Source organism: Numida meleagris, chromosome 3, assembly GCF_002078875.1.
Source record: "Numida meleagris isolate 19003 breed g44 Domestic line chromosome 3, NumMel1.0, whole genome shotgun sequence".
Taxonomy (NCBI): Eukaryota; Metazoa; Chordata; class Aves; order Galliformes; family Numididae; genus Numida; species Numida meleagris.
In genome coordinates this window covers 50,975,722-50,995,078 of record NC_034411.1, presented here as the reverse complement: position 1 = coordinate 50,995,078, position 19,357 = coordinate 50,975,722, and the positions used below count along the sequence as shown (strand labels likewise).

The window sequence follows — 19,357 nt, the reverse complement described above, 5'->3', positions numbered from 1 at the left end:
AAAGGTATCAATAACAGACAAACTCCAGGCTATTCAGTTACTTAAAAGAGCATCATTTGACAGTAATGCATAGGTGAAGGTGAGGAAGCTACATGAGTGGCTTAGGGAATAAACGTCATGAAAAAAAAGGAATGAAAGGGAAGCACTTCTCCTGCAGTGCTCAGTTAGATGTGCCAGTGAAATATGCATGACTATACAAAGCACTCAGATGGAAACACGTGGACTTTTGTAGATGGCTGCAAGATATCGATAACAAATAGGTTGTTAATAGAACTCTGTCTTCCCTAGCAATGCACACAATGTATAAAGCCAGTTCTGCTGATGAAGCCTTGCTGTGCATCAGTCTTAATATTTCTTGCCCACTGTTTCTTCCTTAAAATGCTTCATGTTTCATATAAAAACCAAAAACCTGAAAGAATCTTTGGTAAAGAATTCACTGTAAGCTTTAGCAGTGGTAAACCAATGGAATACTGTTTCTTTGCAAATTCTCTTAGACAAGGAGAGATTTAGTAGTTGACTTTACAGTTTTGTGTTATACAGACAGTAAAATGTACTAGATTTAGTTATTTTTCTTTTTTCTTCTCAGTTGCAAATGTATACATAAAACTGGGAAGCAATTTACTACAAGTGGAGTAGAACTGCATAACGGAGTAAGCATTTTCTAGCATGTCCAACAGGGTTTTTTATTTATTTATTTATTTATTTAGTGTTAGATAATCTCTCTTTGTCCTGGCATGATTATATATAGACTTGCCTTCTTAAAATACCCTGTAGTGGAGCAGAAGTCAGAATGTTTGTCCTTCAGGAGTCTCTTTGCAGACATGGATAAACATTACGGAGATGCCTGAGCCATTTGGGATTTGCTCTGCCAGCAAGGCAATTCCACCCCATCACCTTTCAATGTAAATAACTATCTTTAATTAATGGAGATGCAATATACACTAGAAGTAATGACAGACTGAGTAAATTAACAAATGCAGGGCAAGATGTTGTAGCTCCGCTGAAGGCATTTGGTGAAGATTTTCCTCCTTCATCTCGTTAGTTTAAGTCAGTTAAAAAAACAATGTGAAGTAAAAACCCACAGTTTTTGCACAGTACAACAGTGCTGAAATGAAATACATTCCAGACGTCTGTTACAATAAATAGCTGGAAGCAGAAACCAAGCCACTCAGACATGGAGCTAGTTAAATCTCATATGCAGTCCAAAATGTCTGCAGCCACAGTTACAGAAAGGAAGGACAAACTTTGAAAACACTTTTCTGATGGTGCACAAATAAACTCATGAATGCGAACTCAACAACAAAGTCAATATTAATTCTTCCCCATTCCCGCTGTCCTGGGGATTTGAAAATTAAATGTAATTGAAAGTTAAATGGAAATGTAATTAAATAAAAGTTAAATTTACCAGCCTGTGGAGGCTTCTATTTTCCTTCTCTTTCCCTTTCCCTGCTCCTTCTACCTTTTAAAATCTCTTTTTACTTCCTTTTCCTTTATCCCAACCACCAATGAAATACTAAATTCCTCTAGTTTGGTTTATGTGTTTCTTTGGAATGACCCAAATGTAAAAACTGAGCAAAGCAGCTGGGACACGGGGATGCCCTTCTTTCAGCTTGGTCTTTATACTCTGCCTCCTCTTCTCCAAATGGCCATGTCCTTCCTCCTGTTCCTCTCCCTCCAGACTCTACCTCCCTTAAAAATATCCTTGCGATGGATAGGAGGAAAGGAATTGGGCATGAGAAGTGTTAGATTTCATGATGGGAAAAAGGAAGTTGGGGAGCCCCCAGAACTGTCACAGACTATCCTGGGAAAATGAACCTCGTGAGTGGTATGGGGCTTTAATTCTAGATCTTCATAATTTCACTGTGTATGTGGTTCGCATATTTAAAGTTTACTGTTGCTTTTGTTTCCATTTTCCCCCATCTGTCTCCACCTGGAGATACTTATTCACAACTTGGAACACAAACTGTTTGGAGCGGGGACTGCTGTGTGCTGCTGTGTGTGGTTTCCCCACGTATGGTAGCACCACGGTGGTGGTGATAAAAACAGCAGCCATTGCCCCTCTCTGGAGAATTCTTGTTTCAAGATTTGAGACTGATCTCCCACTTAAAATATAGAGAACACTGAATTTTGTGATTGTAATAGTGCTATTACAGTATTTGGGCAACAGGTGTGCATTGGTTCTTAGAATACACCAACACTTCTACTTGCGAAGTAATGAGCCAGGACACAGCACAGCTTCTTGGAAGGGTAAACTGGCTCTGTGTGTGCCACCTCACTTCAGCGCTGAGTTCCAGTTCAGTTCCATGCTGCCTCAGACATCAGCACCGTGGACATCTACAGCTCCTCCTCTTTTACAGGGAGGAAGGAGGAGACAGTGAGCGATTTCTTCTTTGGTACTAATTAGCAATGAAGAGCAGCTTCAGAATGAAATAGGTGAGTAAAGCACAATGACAAACGGTTACAATAATGGCTTTTAAATGTGGATTGATTTTTGTTCTGCATCCTTCCTTTTGGGTAGTTGAAAACACGGTGCTGCTGAGCAGGTTTTTATTTATTTACTTATTTTTTAAGGATACTGTAGGGAATTACAGAATCACAGAATCATTTAGGTTGGGACAAGACCTTCAAGATTGACAAGTCTATCCATCGACCTGACCTCTGCTAAATGGAAACTTGTTTTCCTGCCAAAATCTTAGTTCCTGACGTGATACTAAAGGTCAGGAAGATTCAGGGACTCCATTTATCTCACTGCTGCTATTTTAATCTATAAGCATTCTGTTGCTTGGTCCTGCCCAACAACAGGTAGCTGAATGATACAGTCAAATATTTGTGGGTTTGATTATTGCCTAAAATACTATCAGGCTTCTTTCCCCTCTCCAACTTGTTTTGGGTTTCAAACCTTCTAACTTCTTTAGAATTTCAAATACTGCACCGTCTCTTTAGCTCTTAGACATCTGAGTTTCACAACACACTACCCATGATCACGTCAGCACAAAGAAGTAAATTTTTTAAACCGAAAAAAAATAAATCCCTCTTGCAGGAACAATACCAACAGTAGCTCTAACTTGCTCAGGTTTCAGCCAGAACACGGTTAAGTTCACAGGTTCCATGAGCGGGTCTTCTCCAAAGGCTTGAGAAAACATTAGTGGGAGAGGTGAAATCGTACACAGACAACGGAGTGAACCGGAGTTCTCATGCTTCACCTTTCTTCCGACAAATGTGTTGTAATATTAACCACTGACTTTGATAATTTTCTGTTACTATTATAAATCATGTTCAGGCAGCACCTGTGTTAGTAACCTTTCCTCTCTGTGCTTCCAGTTCCCCAGCTAGTTCTATTACTTGGTCCACCTGGAAAAGCGGCAGCAATGTTACATACATATGGAGATTACGTGGCTGGCTGGTGTCTTTTTTTTTCTTTCCTGTTAAAGAACTGTCTAACTGGGCTCAGAGCAGCTTTGAATACCACTGAAGCTCAGGCTCTGACAGCTCAGTGCTTTGCCACAGGTGTAGCTTCCCCTGGAAGACTCTGGGTCTGAATGCAGAAGAGGAAGCATGAGGTGTCCCTGACAAGAGAGGGGCAAGTACCGCTCTGCAGAGGTTTTATCGAACAGCTTGCTTGTATCCATGGGGTAATATCAAGCAGTAAGAAATAGGCTTAGTACAGGATACTACTTCTGCACTGCCTCGTATTAAGCGGTAAAAATCATCCCTGAAATATGACTCCTTCTGTGTTGAAGAGTTACAAGCGAGTTATAATTTGCCATGTATTTCTGGGTACATTGTTATGCAAGGGAAGAAAGACCGCTGCAGCAGCAGTGTGGGAGGGGAGAGATTACTGAGTAAGGAAAGCTAGAAAGAGAAATTACTTCTCATGACACCAGGGAGTCATGTTTCAAACTTGCCTTATAATTGTATATACTTCAGCCATCTCGGAAACTCTTGTATGTATACGAATGTTATAGCAATCTCTATGAACAGGATGGGCAGTGTGCCAACGGGGGTTGTAATTCTCAAGCACCTCTGCATTGCGATTGGAGAGAGGAGGAGGATGTCCTCTAACAGCGTAATTATGTGGCAATTCCAGGGAAACTGATTGTTATTAGCTTTTTATGATCACACTAACAAAGTCAATGATCCAGGATGAAACGGCAAAAATTAGTGCTTGAGCAGTGTTCAGCAACTAGGTATCACCAGGTGAGAGTGGAGGTACCTGAAACCAGATAGTTTCTGAAACTGCAATGGCCATCTCCCACCAATTACAGCGATGGATGTGCTCTGTTAAAGTCTGATCCACTTTAGCGGGGACATCCCGAGATGAGAGGCCATGTAAGTATGCAATGACACATACAGTATGGAGAAGTGGGTGGGCGTTTATTCTAAATACCCACATCACGGGGGTATTTGCACCTTTAACCAACAGAGAGAATTACAGGTAGTGAATACAGATCAATTTCTTCAAGTTGGTTATTGCTTTAACAAAACCTTCTGTCACTTATTCTAACATCCATCTTCAGCCCTCCCCAGACACAGCACTGAGACTGGATACCTGCATAGTCAGAACTATCATTTGCCAGCCATGTCTTCCCCTCTGAGGCTCCGTGGTTTTATAAATAATAATCAAAAATGCTTCTCTGTGCTGTGAGAAGGTTCTTCTAAAAGGAGAACGAGTCGCTGCAATACTTGAACAATAGAGTAATATTTCTGAAGGTCATAATAATAAAGAAGGGGAAAGAGAATAATCCTTACTGCTCTTTCTTGTAATTAGTTTGCTTTCCAATATCCCACATTGCAACTAGAACATTATTCAAGAACACCCATCACAGTGCTTAACAAGATTTAATGTACATTTATTCTTAACATGTGGAACATATAAAGATTTTATACTGAATAAATGAAATTCATTAAGCCAGAGGAAAAGGAGGAATTTACATCAAGTTTTTTCTTTTTTAACTACATTATCTTGAAATACAAATGCAGATTCTTGTCACTGAAAAATCTTTGAAGTTGTGTTTCTTCCTTTTTTTCCTGTATATATTTTTTTTGTCTGTAGACTGGTAACCATTTTCTTAAATCAATCCATACGTAACCATTTCCACACCTTGATTTATAAAGCAAATTGTGATCGGCTGCTCTCCCGAAATAGAGCATGACTTTATACATACAGAAACTTGTACATTACCCTCAGTTGTTGATTTTCTGTGTTGGGTTTTTCTTTTTTTCTTTTTTTTTTAATTATTTTTTGGAGATATGGCCCAAATGAAAGAAAAATAATTCTACTATCACTTTGTAGATACCACATCATGAAAAAGAAACTAAAAAATTTTACTAAAAAAAAAAAAAAAAAAGAGGGTATGTTTAATGTACAACTTCTATATACATCACGGCCCTTAGGCAATAAAAAAATATTTTAAAAAATGATTAAAGGAATTGTGAAGAACTGTCATTGTGGAAGGTCAAAAAAAAAAAACCAGATGTAGACAAGACAGTTCTGGTGAGGAAGCAATTGATGTTTATCATTAGGTTTTGTTTCAAAATCTTTTAACTTGAACTTTTTGTTTTGTTTTGCTCCTAGCCTAATGTTTCCATTTCTCCGGAGGAGAAACCAGTATCGTTTTGTATTCTGACTACTGACTGACACCTTCCTTGATCCCCTACACCTACATCACTAGAATCTTCTATTGCACAGAGCTTTGGGTGATGGTATACAAGTTTTTGTTTTTTTTTTACTTTTTCCTTATTTGAAAAAATAAAACACACAGGAACTTGGTATGTTGGTTACTTTTCACCTTTTTGTTTCAAAGTGGTGAGATTCTTTCCATCATACAATGGTTTGCCGTAACATTTTTTTTAAAAAGTCACTAGTTCGCTTCCCAAAAAATATGCAATACAAACATGGAAAAGAACATTGAAAAGGATAATCTATGGAAAAAAAAAGTGTGACCTTTGAATGTACTAGACAGCAACTTTGGTTAAAAAAAAAATAAAATAAAAAGATGTACTTATACACATAGACAGCAAATATTAATTTCGTAACTGTTCAAATTAATAATTTCTTTAATTCCCAATTGGTAAATAGTGAATGGGGCAGAGGAGCAAATATTCTTTTTTTTTTTTTTTTTTAACCTTCTTCCTACGTTGGATAAACAAGAACAGAAAACAGCCAGTTATATGTGACCCTCTAATCTCCACTCACACATGCTTGGCTTCTCACTTATGTCATAACTGCCCAATCTGAAAAAGTACATCACAGATGACAGATGCAACCAGAGAGTTCAGGACAGCAGATATTGAGATATCCAGCAAACGACCCTCGTGCAAAAGGAACTCTGAGCGGTTCTCGTCCACCCTAGCCATGGCCAGCAAGGCCTTGGCTGCCCTGCACATCATGTCTACGCTAGGTGGCTCCAGAGGCGGAGGCTGCATGTGCATGAGGTTATGCTGGCTCTGCTGGTACTGGGCCATAGTGACCCCATCCTCCAGGAAGCTTATCAAGTTTCCGATGCTTCCCTTCTGCACAGCTATTGCCCTTGCTGCTAATGTGTCCCCCTGGGCAAGGTTCGATAAGAGCGCCATGGACATTTCTCGGCAGACCGGGTTTTTGCGGTCTCCAACGTACCTAACTAAAGTAGCGTAGAGTTTCTCCTGACGACTGAATGGGGGGGTGGCCAAGATAAGGTCCACATTATTGTCCTGGATACTGAGCTTACACAGGGTCTCCAGCACAAGTCTCTGAGGCGAAAGAACTGAGTTGGGCCCCACGGTTGGAAAAGGATCCTGTGCCTCCGCAGATGGGCACACCATCCAGTGCAGCAAGCCATCCAAAATTGGCAAACAGATGCTTTCTGTGTAAGCAGACAAGTCTAGCTGCCCAGAAATGTTGGCTAATGTGACCAATGTATTATCCCTCAAGACCTCGAGGCAGTCCCACCACCACTCATCCTTGCTGCAGGCCACCCCTTTGTCCTCCTCTTCCTCCTTCTCATAAGTCTGCGGCGCTCGCTTTCTTTCTGGATGCTCATGGTGAAGAAGGATCAGCTTTCCCAGGATCAGCACCAAGCCTGGATGTTTGGACATTTCGGTGTCGTTGCCAGGCACAAAAGACAAGCTACGGACGATATTTGACACACAGATGCAGCGTTTGGCCAAGGAGTCTTGCCAGTGAGTTATGGTGCATAGAGGAGTCTCATCCCGGCTCCTTGGCTCATCCTCTAGCAGTTTAATATTCCGGTGGCTTTTGGCTTGATGGATCCCAAAGGGAAATTTACTGCTCTCTGTTTGGGAACCAGAGTTTGAGTCTTCAGGCAATGCTCCTGGCCGAGCTGAGAGGACATCATCAATGGTTGCTGTTATACTTTTTTCTTGTTGTTCCTCAGATTCACCTTTCCCCTCGAGGTCTTTCTTTTTGCTTGGAGAGTTTGAGGGAGGAGGGGCTTTCCTGCGTGGAGGAATCTCCATCTTGCTTTCAAAGTGAGTCTGGATATGCTCAGTTGTGTCACCACCACCAAGCTGCCAGTGGAGAAGTCCACTATCAAATTCCTGAACGCGTCCAAGTTTGTCAGATCGGTCAACAACAAATAGATTATTTTTCTTTACAATCTTTATTGGCAGCTTGTCAAATTTACTGGCTTGTTTTGGCCTTTCGCTTGGATCAGCAATGGCACCGGGAGTGGAAAAAACAATGCTCTTTTCTTCTTCTACATTATCATCATCCGCCTCCTCCTCCTCTTCATCAAAACAGTCAATACATTCGTCGTTCTCCTCTTTTCCAGTATCCTCTGCCAAGGACTGGCTATCATCTTTCTTGGCTGATTTGTGATCAAGTGCTTTATGACCTGGATCTCCCACTTCATATTCCATAAGGATTCCAAAAATGTCAATCAGGCATTTTCTAAAATATTCTACTAAAAGCTCAAGAAATCCAGACAACTAAGGGGAGAAGAAAAAACATAAAAAACAAATAAATATTTTTGACTGCATGGAATTTCATAAGGAATACTGAACCATACAACTTCCCTCCTTTTGCTGTGGACTTGTGGCAAGGTCCAGTATGGCAGAAGTTAATCAAATGAAATTTTTCTAGTTTCTGTCCAATCAGTATGTAACACCAGACCACCATGATTCCATTTGCTTAAATTCTAACAGCTATGAAAAGTACAGTACTTTTATTCATATGCCTCCTTTAAGGTGCAGCAGACATTTAGCCTAGCTGTTCCATCTTGGGAAGTGCCTAATATTCTTAACTGTCTCTTCAGAATACTGAAGTTTCTAACCTTCTTTGCTTTTCTGAGTTGTACTTTTATTAGACTCCTGAAGTTGACAATTCTTCATCTCTTCCTTTGCCTCTCAGTCTCTAAAAACTGTTCTGTTAGAATCTGCAGTTCAGGTTCAAGGTACTGATAACCCAGATTAATAACCCATCTCTACTGGCATGGCTCTCTTTTTGCCTGGCAGTATTTAAAAATTGTCATTGGAGCCTTGTGGTGTAAGCCATCCTTCAGAAACAGTTTTCATTTAGCTTTAATCCTCTTAATTAACTTGTAATCACTTTCTCATGGAAAGGCAGTAGTTGGACTTGGTACTAATTTACCCTCAGTGGCTTTATTATTAAAAATTCTTTACTGCTATGATACATTCAGCCTGATTGTCTGCCTTTTAATGGTTGTTTTAATTGTGGGCTAAAAGGTGTTTAGCCAAATGTATCCTTCTGCCCATTCTGTATTCTTACCATTGCCAAAAATCCCAAAGAAATGAGAACAAACAGATGCTTATTAAACTGCAGGAATTATCAATCATCATATGGAGTCCTGACATTGGAAATCGAGTTCAAGGCAAAAGCAACCCACAAAATCTAAAATAATCTGGTATTCTGTGCAATTTGCACAAGGTATATTAATGCTATCTCTAACAGAATTCAGACGAGATTCACCTCCCTTAACTCTAAACACTTGCAACAGTTACAAACCTAACCTAATCGTCTAGATTCTTTTTATAATCAATGATCTTTTAGAGGCCATTTCTAAGGTATGATTCATCTGATCTATTTTAGATCTCTACTTTGGGATGAGATGAATTATGCTACAGATATCCCTAGTTCTAAAGTTAGGTGGTATGAAATGTATCATCCATGTATTTTTTTTTTAAAAAAGGTCATTATATTTTAAAAATGATGAGTTACACTATTAGTAGCCAAGGAATGAGTGGAGCAGAGAAACCGCACAAATTTTACATTACGTGCATTACCAACACGCCAGCTATAACTACCACTTAACAGGCTGATAGGTAGAGCAGGGCTGAGAAATGCTGGGAGGTAGAGAGGCAAAAGCATACATTGTTAAATTGTATGTTACTATCCTGTGGGCAGACAGTGGATTTTAGACTTTTAATTGTTTAATAAACCTAGTATTTTTGTACAAGCTTACTTTATGGGAAGAAGGAACAAAAAAAACCCAACAAAGTATCTCACAGCCTAGTAGAGGACTAATGAATAAGACAAATAGCGGCTGAAAGACAGTCTCAAATCTAACATCATTCTGCAATTACTTTTTTGGAGTCTTTTTTTAGGCAAGATTACTGACATACTGCTGTTTTCTGGGATCATCTTTGTTCAACAACAAATGTGAATTTACACATTAGTCTTCTGCCAGCGTTAAAATTCTTACATTCCTACATATCCCTTTCCACAAAAGATGCTCACCTTTTAAGCTTACTATTTCCCCTATTCCACCCTCAAGTACATTTTGTTACTCACTGTTATTGATCATTACAAACAGAAGTTTTGCAATATTCTGACTTAAGTTAATTATGATCAATTTTAAGAGACTTCAGCATTTTCATATGTATCACATTACCGTTTTCTTTCCTTGGCAAGTTGAGAGGTATACTGCTTTCCCACCTACCTGAGAGAGGTTGAAAGTAGCGACAGTGCTATCATCATATAGAAGAATATTAATAGTGTCTAGCGCCCAGGTACTTTCAGCCAGAAGACCAGATTTAAGAGACATCATCACTCTCCAGGCCTCAGGAGTTACTGGATAAAAAAAGGATAAGCATAAAACAGCATTAGTGCAACCTTTGAGAGTTGAAAGAATAAACCGTGACGGTCTGAGGATGCAAAATATATAGGAAATAGTTACTGAATAGTTACTGAAACACTGCTTAAGACCTCGTTTTCACCACTTAGCCTTGTTATGTTTTTCTGTAACTGCTACCCAGTGTTAATTCTGGAGAACATTTTAAGGGGGCCATACTTCGTGACCTTACTGAACAAATCCATCCTACAAACTTTTGAGAAGCTGACTAAAACAAACAATCCATAAATACGAACAGAATATTCTGTCAGGAATATGGGAACTTAAGGTGTGGGAACTTGAATGTGTGAAATGTAACAGGAATTCACGATAAGAAGATACTTGGGAATGAATATGGGGAGAAACAAACATGACAAATAATATGGCATGAAAAAATGGGCTACTCAGGTAAGGCAAACACTGTTAAGGACACAGAGCAATAGCTCTGTTTTGAGTTTCCATGGAACAAGAACATGGGAATCTTTGCTCACCTAAATGTTGCACTGGTGATTTAACAGACATTCTGATGGATCTTTCATCAAATAACATTTGGAAGCCCGAGATAAGCTTTATTTTTAACGTAATTATGCATTTTTTGAGACCTCAGGTCTCCATATAGAAAACTGCTTTCATATAATGTCAGATTTGCTGGGATGAGATTTGTCATCCTCACTGATACCTACGGTATTAAATTTTTAGTGAACACATAATAGTTACCGAAGTTAATTATGTGTCACAACAGTCTTAACATGTAAAAGAAAACAAAAATCAGTTCCTTTCTCCCAACTTGTTTTGGCATTTGGCTTTTGTTTTTATACTTACCAATATCTTTTGAGGTAATCTTTCGTCTTGGTTTTAAGACTGGTTGCGACGCTTCTACAGAGCCTGGGGGGAAGGTAATTTCTCGCCTAATTGGTGGTGGTTGGGGTGGAGGTCCTGTGACCTGTGACACTGGAACTGTGGGTATAACCTTTTGCATCTTCATGGAGGGTAGGAAAGGAGACTTGCTTGGAGACATACGGTTTTCTAAAGAGCGCTGGAAGGATGCTGGACTTGGAGCTCTAGAGATGTGATTTGGCATAGAGGGTGGTGTCTGGTAGGATGACTGAGGAGGCCTAGTGATAGGCTGCATGGAGGCTGAGGATGACATATAAGAAGGCTGACGTTGGTTGACATGAGAAGGCCACTGACTCTCGTGGTTTATCCTCTGGTCAGGTACCATCATATCATCAGTGCGATTCATCCCTGGATACGGTGGGGCCTGTGCAGGGCCTCCTGGACCTTGCCTGTTCTGGTAAGGGTAAGGCATATCGTTTCGTGTTGGCCACATGTTCTGCTGAGGACCTTCACTGGAGGATGATGACTGCATGGGGCCACCAATCATCTGGGGAGGTATTCCATGCTGCTGCATTTGTCCTGGACCCTGCATCCTCTCCCTGTTATACGGATATGGATATTGTCCCTGCATGGGCCTCCTATCAGGCCCAGAGTAAGCATTGCTGTACTGGTTATACATTTCCTGTTGCTGGTTGCCATACTGCATGTTATACATATCCCCTTCGTGGCGTTTGGCTGGAGGCCCATACATGCCATCCATGTGTCGCTTATAGTTCTGAAAAGAAAAATCAGAAATAAAATTTGTCACTTTTACTACATACACAATAATATAGATTGGCCGAAAGCTCATTTAAAAAGCTGAAGGCTCCTAGTTCTGGAGGGCTTGTGCTGATTCCAGTCAAGCACACAGTGCTGTGATCGAGGCTTTCTATTTTAGCCTCTGTTGTGCTGCATTTGTAACTTAATTTTAAAAGGAAACTTATCCTTGGGCTAAATTTTCTTATGCTTGTTCTTGTTTCCTCCCCTTTCCCCTTCCTATTCTATCTGTCAGATGAAACTCCATTGGCCATTTAAGACATGTATGAAAAGGCAACAGTCCTCACCAACAAAGATATTTTCGTTCCCTTTTTATGCTTAGTCTGCTAAGAAGACAAATCTTAAGAAAAGTCAAAAACACTCAATGACTTAATCTCTTCAAGGGACAAACACTGAATAAACTCTTAAAATAACAGGATATGCTGCAAGCATGCATGTCTGAACACTGGATATTATGACAGAGCATAAGAGACGCACAATGTATTTACTAGTAGGAGAAAACGTTCCCCTGCATTTGTTACTCCGCATAATTTTCTGAAACAGAGTTCTGCTTGGGCAACCAGACCTCCTTCCCAAATCACCCTAATCACATTTAATTTACTGTGAGATTATTGTAGCAACCGGTTACATCGAAATGTCCTATTCTGGCTTATGCAGGTTCTTACACTGCTGATCAGTAATGAATGAAGCAATGTTCCCTTCTTGTTTTTCACCCTCTCAAGTGGGGAATGCTGTGTGAGGTAAGCTGTTATACAGTCAGGCGAGCCGAGCTGTTTATAAATCATACAAGCTTGTCTGCATTTAAGATAGCAAGACAAAAAAAGATGGGCTGTGTTTTGAGGAGAAAGTGGTAAAGTTTGCAGGGGTCCTTAGATCCTCTGGGAGTCTGATGCACAGTTCAAATTACACCGAATGCTCTCAAGCAAAAAACATTTGAATTAAATTGGCAATTTCCGAATATATGATGTGTGGTAAATTCGAAGTTATGGCTCCCATGGTATCTATATCTACATATAGATAAAATTCTGTATGTATTCTATATGGGTCAGTTAAAACAGCTCTGGGATTCATAAACTCATCTTCCAAATTTGGTGCACATAAAACTGCAACTGCTATATTGCTTGAAAGTATATATTTCTTAACTCGCTACAGAGCTGCCTGGCTCTACCTAAGAAATACCTATTTTCAGCCATACATAAACTACTTGCTGTGGTAAATTCCACGCTTTGGACCAGTTTATACATTAAGAACTGACTCAGCAGTTGCCACACCTAAAAAGAAGGTGTTTGTTTTGCTACAGTGATTCAAAATACTTAAAGCAGGCACCTGGGAATGAAGCACGTGCCTTTTTAAAGGCAGTTCAGAGCTCTTGTCTATGCAGTGGCAAGATGCTTAATGGCAACCAAGTGCTGAGGACAGTGATGTACCGCAATTCCCACTCCCGTGTAAGGGTTCAGCAGGTGATTGAGGCTGCACAATGTCTCTCTCTCCACTGGGAAAGGGGAGTCGTGAGACCTCGCAGAAGACAAAAAGACACCAGCACTGGTAACCTGCTGTGTAATAACTCTCAGCCTGCAAGCATTCATTCAAGAATTGAAAAACCTGGCTCGAAGTGCTTTGTTAGCCCAACGAGTTCACGCACAAAGCACCTCCTTCCCAGTCATTCCCTAGCCTTCAGGCTATGGATAAAACTCTGAAAGGGTTATTTTTCACATTTCTCTTGAACCGCAGCAGGGTGAAACCTAGGGAATTGAAAGAAGACGGTGGAAGCAAACTGGTCTTTAGCTAGGTGGAAAAGGGGAATGATCTGGGAGTGGAAGCCCCCTCTGAGAAGGGCCAAGGCCAAGATTTTCACCCTTCATTCTTCCATGCTTTTTTGCATTCATGATTTAATGCATTATGCATTCAAGAGGCATTATACAAAGCATATAAACAGCAACAGAGACAGGGCCCAATGAATATTTTCACAAATTTTAGTTGCCTCCTTATTTTAATGAATATGTAGTTCACATACAACCTACATATTTTAGCATGGAATATCACAAACTCTTTTATTATGCATCTTTGCAATTTCCCCACTAAATCACCTTGGCTGCTCATATATGCTCATAATGAAGAACAACAAAACAGTTTTTTGATTACACCATCCCAGAGATGCTACGAACTAAAGAAGCAAGAAATCAAACTTTTAAAATATTTTTAGTACAATGTAACCTAAGATCTCCCTTTTTGTTTTTGAAGTCTGAATTTCCTAGTGAATCATAGCATTACCAAGGTTGGAAAAGGCCCCTAAGATCACCCAGTCCAACTGTCCACCTGTCACCAATATTTCCCACTAAATCAGGTCCCTCAGTACAACATCTAAACGTTTCTTAAACACCTCCAGGGACACTGATTCCACCATCTCCCTGGGCAGCCTGTTCCAGCACCTGACCACTGTCTCGGAGAAGTGAAACTCTATCCCAAACAGAAAAAGACTATTTGTAAGGAGCTGAAAACAAGCTTGCATTTTGATAATTATATTGCAAGGAAATGCTTTCTATCTTGGATGCTATCTTCAATTATTGTGTGACTAGAACAGACTTCATAATATGCAGAATGAAACTACAACCTTGTTGAAGTCAGTGGAGTTCTGTCATTAACTTACAAGATGTTACTTAACCCACAAAGCAGTAATGATACATCTTAAAAAAATCTAAATTATTAGCATCATTTGTATTTACAAAGATTTTATAAACCGAGACTGAAATGTGCAAACGTTTAAATTACTATTAACACTAAAAACATTTTTCTCATGTATTAGTAACATATTACTTGAGAGAAGAGTCAGAGAAAATGCCATCTGATATATATTAAACATAAGTAACACACATGACCTACCACAGCGTTCTAAATAATTATGAGTACTGCATGTTTTACTCTGTTCATGGTGTTCTATTGGGTTCGCATGGCTATGTGACATAATTTGAGTCAGTCTGCCAGTCAAGCAATACTTTTCAATTCGCCTCTAAAAGTGAGGCAGCATCACTTTACTACCCTATTAATTATACTTTCCCAGTCTGCTGATTATTAACTTGGGACATTCACTTGATACACACCCAAGGCCTCAAAACTTCTAGAAGTTCTGTTAAAATTTATGCTCTTCCAGAATAATCTCCTAAAGCTGCATATACGCTGCTTATCCTTATGGGCTGTGATTCTAACCTAAACTATAGTGCTCCTCTGCGCCAAAAGACATACATTCTATCAACAAAGTTTTGAGTGTACACAGAATTTTTGAGTGGCATTTGTTAAACAAATATTATGAATATAGCTGTTTTCCCTTTTCCTACCTGCTGCTGTGGATACATTCCAGGTTGATGTCCTCCATATGGTGGCTGTCCTGAGGGAGGTCCTTGTCCTGGATACTGCTGCCCATATGGTTCGTGCCTAAAATGAAGCATTCAAACCAACGATTAGAGCTGCTGGAGTTTCTAAGACACTAGGGAAAGGACACTGCTCTCATGATCTTGCACCTTGAAGATACTCGCCATTTGGAAACGTGGTGAAGACATGGTGTGGAATGGTCCAGAGACTAATACAGTAAGCTGTGCTGGAGCTGGCAGTGGAAGGAGGAAGGTAAAGTAGATAGAAGGAAAGAGAAGCAATGAAGATGCAGTGGAGAGATTTAGGAGTAGTGTTAGGAATGGGAATAGTGTGCGGTCAGCAAAGAGGGAAGAAAAGCAGCTGCAGTGACACTGGGAACCAGTCATATCAGGATAAATTCCTGATGTATATAGCTCAAAGGTTGAGCACATCAAGATTCTTGTTTTTTACAGCGTAGCTTTCCAAAAAGTCTACTTTCTGGATTAAGAGTGTAATAAATGTACAAGTATACAGGTTAAGTACACAATCAATACCTAACTGCTAATTTGAAGAGAAATTCTAAGATTCTAAATTGTGATATACTACAATATGTAGCATTTAAACACATCTTCACTGAGTAAAAACAGTACTCTTACAATTTTGCTAAGATTCATGTAATTTTAAACTAAAGCTACTAATGAGGCATACACAAGAGGCAGAGCTGAGCTGCACTCGGAAACTTACCTGTGACCCCTTATGACCTCTGAGTGGCACTGCAGTGCAACTGCAGTATTTTTAGCACATCTGAATGAAATTTTGTTTGCAGAAATGAAGTACTTGGAAAGCATTAAGACTGAAAAATTAACACTGTCTTGCAGACCAGTACGTGAGTAATTATACTCTGTACATAACCATTAAGAACTTATCTATTTGAGTATAATAAGGGAAATGATATATCATGGAGAGCCTAAGAAACAAAACAGGATTAGGGAACTTGATATGTTAAATGAACTAATGAGACATGGCTTTTCTAAAAGCAGAGAAAATACATATTTTTTTGTGCCTTGATGAGAGTGAAAGCAATAGTCTTTCAGTTTCTCCTAAAATGTTGATGTGGATGGAGAGAAAATACCTAACGACAGTTAAACAAAGCATATAACTGACAGGAATTGCTTACACTTGTCCAAGATGGGATGTGCAATTAGATAAAACTGGGCAAAGGTACATGTATTATATATATATAAGGAAACACTTTCTAAATGTTAGTTTGGTTAGCCACAGGATAACCACAATCCAAGTGAGATTGTGGAAGCCTCAGAATGGGTGTCATTCAATGCTGCACTGAAGAACCTGGGCCTGTATGTTCAGTTCAGTGTTGGCAGGGAGATACACAAGGTAGTATGCATGCTCCTTTTCTAACATCTATGATTCTATAGCTACACAAAGTCAACCAACCCAAGCCTCTGCTACCCTCTAAAAACTGAACCAATGGTAAAAGCCTAAATAAGAACAGGCGAAATATAAGAAACACCAAGAGGCCACATATTCTACGTGCCCTCACAGAGGCTGCTTGCACTCGTTAGCTGGTTATTGAAGTTATTACAAACAGAGAAATCGATGTTCACCTTTGCTGGCCAGGGTAACGATTAGGAGAGTACATGCTTGGGTCACTGTTTGAAGGCACCATGTTGCTTTGACCAGGTGGTCCCATACTGCCTTCAGGACCCAGCCCATGATCCGACCTAAAAAATGACAAAGGAAACCCCATTCCATAAAACGTACTTATTCTCCAAAATTGGCAACAAAACAAAACACATCCCTTAAAGAAAACATTCTCTTGACTTATCATCTTCCACTTTAATCAGACTCCCCAGCATATGACCTGTTGAACAACATTACAGTTGTGTTACTACTTCAAACTATGAGAAAAACTTTGCTCCACTGTTGCACTTAAAAGACTCACACTGCATAACTTTGGCTACCACCAGGAAACAAAAAGGGAAGCTAGAGTACACAAGCTAATGAAAGTAAAAGTGGGAATACTGCCAGAGCTGCAAAAACTACTCAAATACTTAATATAATCCAAACAGTCTCCAGCATCTCTGCTTGCTATAACAGTGTTCAGTTGTAAGATGTTTTACTGTTTCTTTTTTTTTATCCCACAGGCTTTCTTGGGATAAACAATGAGCACGAAATTTATTTTTGCTTACTTCACTGAAGGCAAACTTACGAGGGTCCTGACAGACACACTGAAATACTAGTGCCCCTACAGCTCAGACAACAGACTCCAGAATCTCCAAAGACAATTCACTAACAGACCACAAACCAAACACAGTTAGGCTGTGCATTTTGTTTTTCAGAAAAAGCCCACCAACAACTGTTTAGGTGAAAACACAGCAAGAAGACTCAAGTGCTACTTTCTGCCACCACAGCCCAACACAGCAGCCAGCTGAAGGCAGCTGTCAAACACACCCACTTGCTGATCTGCTGCAGCTTGAGTGACTGAGAAGGTTTAACAATTCCTCCTTATTAATTCCTGTGAACAGCTAGATGCAATCACTACCAATGGTTAAACTCCCAGTGACTTAGTACGATGCTGTAGGAAATACAGTCTGCCATGTTCCCTGCAATGTGAGATGGGAAAATGAGAAGGGAGATGATGGTTTTCACTAATTGTCTTTGCTTTTTCCTGAAGGAAAACTCACCTCCTGTCATAGCCACTTCCATAAGAGAACTGCTGCCGCTGGCTCATGCTCATGTTGGACATCGCTCCAGATGGACTCTGGTTATACATATCCTGTATTCCACTGTTAGGCATTTGTCCAGGGGTCATGAAAGGCTCGTTGCTCCCAGGCACTGCAACAGTAAAGGAAATTAAATATATTATTCTGGGTGTTTGAAGATATCTTTCAATTAAATGATATATTTTAAAATAATGTTCAGATCTCTAACACTGCCAAGGAGAATTAGCTGGTGTCTGACAAGCTCTCCAGGGCCTGATGAAAACTCACGAAGTACTACCACTACCAAGATGATGGTTATAATAATACATATGAGCTGCAAGTGAAGAGAGAAATCTCATCATACTGAACCAAGCTCATCAGGCACTGAGGCAGCTTCTTCCCTGAGGTCTTTATAGCTGAAGATGAACTTGCTCTTGCTCTTTTCACCCCAAAGAATGCTAAATATGAATGCAAACATAAACCTTACAAAACAAATGAACGTAAATCTCATAGTTTGGATTATAAAGCTGCAGGAATCAGGCTCTTCTTTTTTCCCCAAAAGCACTCATATATATATATATAGACGTGCTTACAGAAAGGCTACTGTATCCTACGGTAGCTTCTTGAGCAGGATGGGCATTTTCCAAAGGTCCAAGAAAAGACACATACAATATTATATTTCATGTAAATCCCCAAGCAGACAGAGGAAGTGATACTAAATAGATAGATACTAGATACTAAATAAACTAGATACTAAGCAGAAAGACATTTCTATTTTGAATTAAGGTAAATACGACATGTATGACAAAGTGCAACAAACCCACTTAATCTCACATAGATATAATAATTAAAGTGAACCTAAGGCAGAGAGGGCCCTCCTCTTACTCCAAATGTGCTGTGCTAGTGACTACAGTCTAGGCAGCATGATTTAAAGGAAAGGTTTAAAACAATCGTAGCTTAAAATAGCTAGCTATCCTGATATCTCCTCACTGCAATACATATGAGGCAGCTTGATCTTGGTAGGTCCCTTCCAACTGAACTGTTCTCGTCTAGTCTAGTTTAGTCTAGTCTGGTCTCATCTGTCCTCGTTCCTTTCTCCTTTGATTTCTGGACTTCTTCCTGTTTCTACCCTTTGCTCTCTTTCAGTTTCTACTTCTTAATTTCACCTCCTTCATCCGCTCTTCTCTTTGCAGCCAGTGTAAGCCCCGCTTATGTTCTTACCTTCTGCTTTCCTACATACAAGGTATGCAAGATTCATTCACTTTAAGCACATTTTACAATACCCACACAAGCATCTGTAAGTTAAATGCCCCAAGGGACAAGAGTCAGGCTTGACATTAGTTTTAGTTTTTGCTTTCTAAAAATAGTGCATTTATCACCTTTTGTCAGAGGTTGTCCAAATGAGAAAAGAGTTAGCTTTCCTATGCTGAAAAATATGTAAATTAAGACAAGAGAGCATTAGGTGACTTGCTCAGTAGCACACACTGAATTCCCAGTTCAGCCCTACCACAACCAGCCCTGTTGCTTCACAGCTTCATATTCTAGCACCGAAGACCAGCATCTGAT

At 39.8% G+C, this 19,357-nt stretch overlaps 1 protein-coding gene across 1 annotated transcript in view; it reads right to left on the bottom strand.

Moving 5' to 3' along the window:
• ARID1B (AT-rich interaction domain 1B) overlaps nt 4,821-19,357 on the bottom strand; it is a gene marked incomplete at its 5' end in the record, with an annotated part of 320,563 nt that continues 306,026 nt past the window's right edge. The window contains 6 exons of the mRNA XM_021391989.1: nt 4,821-7,929; nt 9,900-10,030; nt 10,893-11,682; nt 15,056-15,152; nt 16,694-16,810; nt 17,774-17,924. Of these exons, the coding sequence (XP_021247664.1) occupies nt 6,220-7,929; nt 9,900-10,030; nt 10,893-11,682; nt 15,056-15,152; nt 16,694-16,810; nt 17,774-17,924 (2,996 nt within the window). The remainder of the gene's footprint in view (nt 7,930-9,899; nt 10,031-10,892; nt 11,683-15,055; nt 15,153-16,693; nt 16,811-17,773; nt 17,925-19,357) is intronic.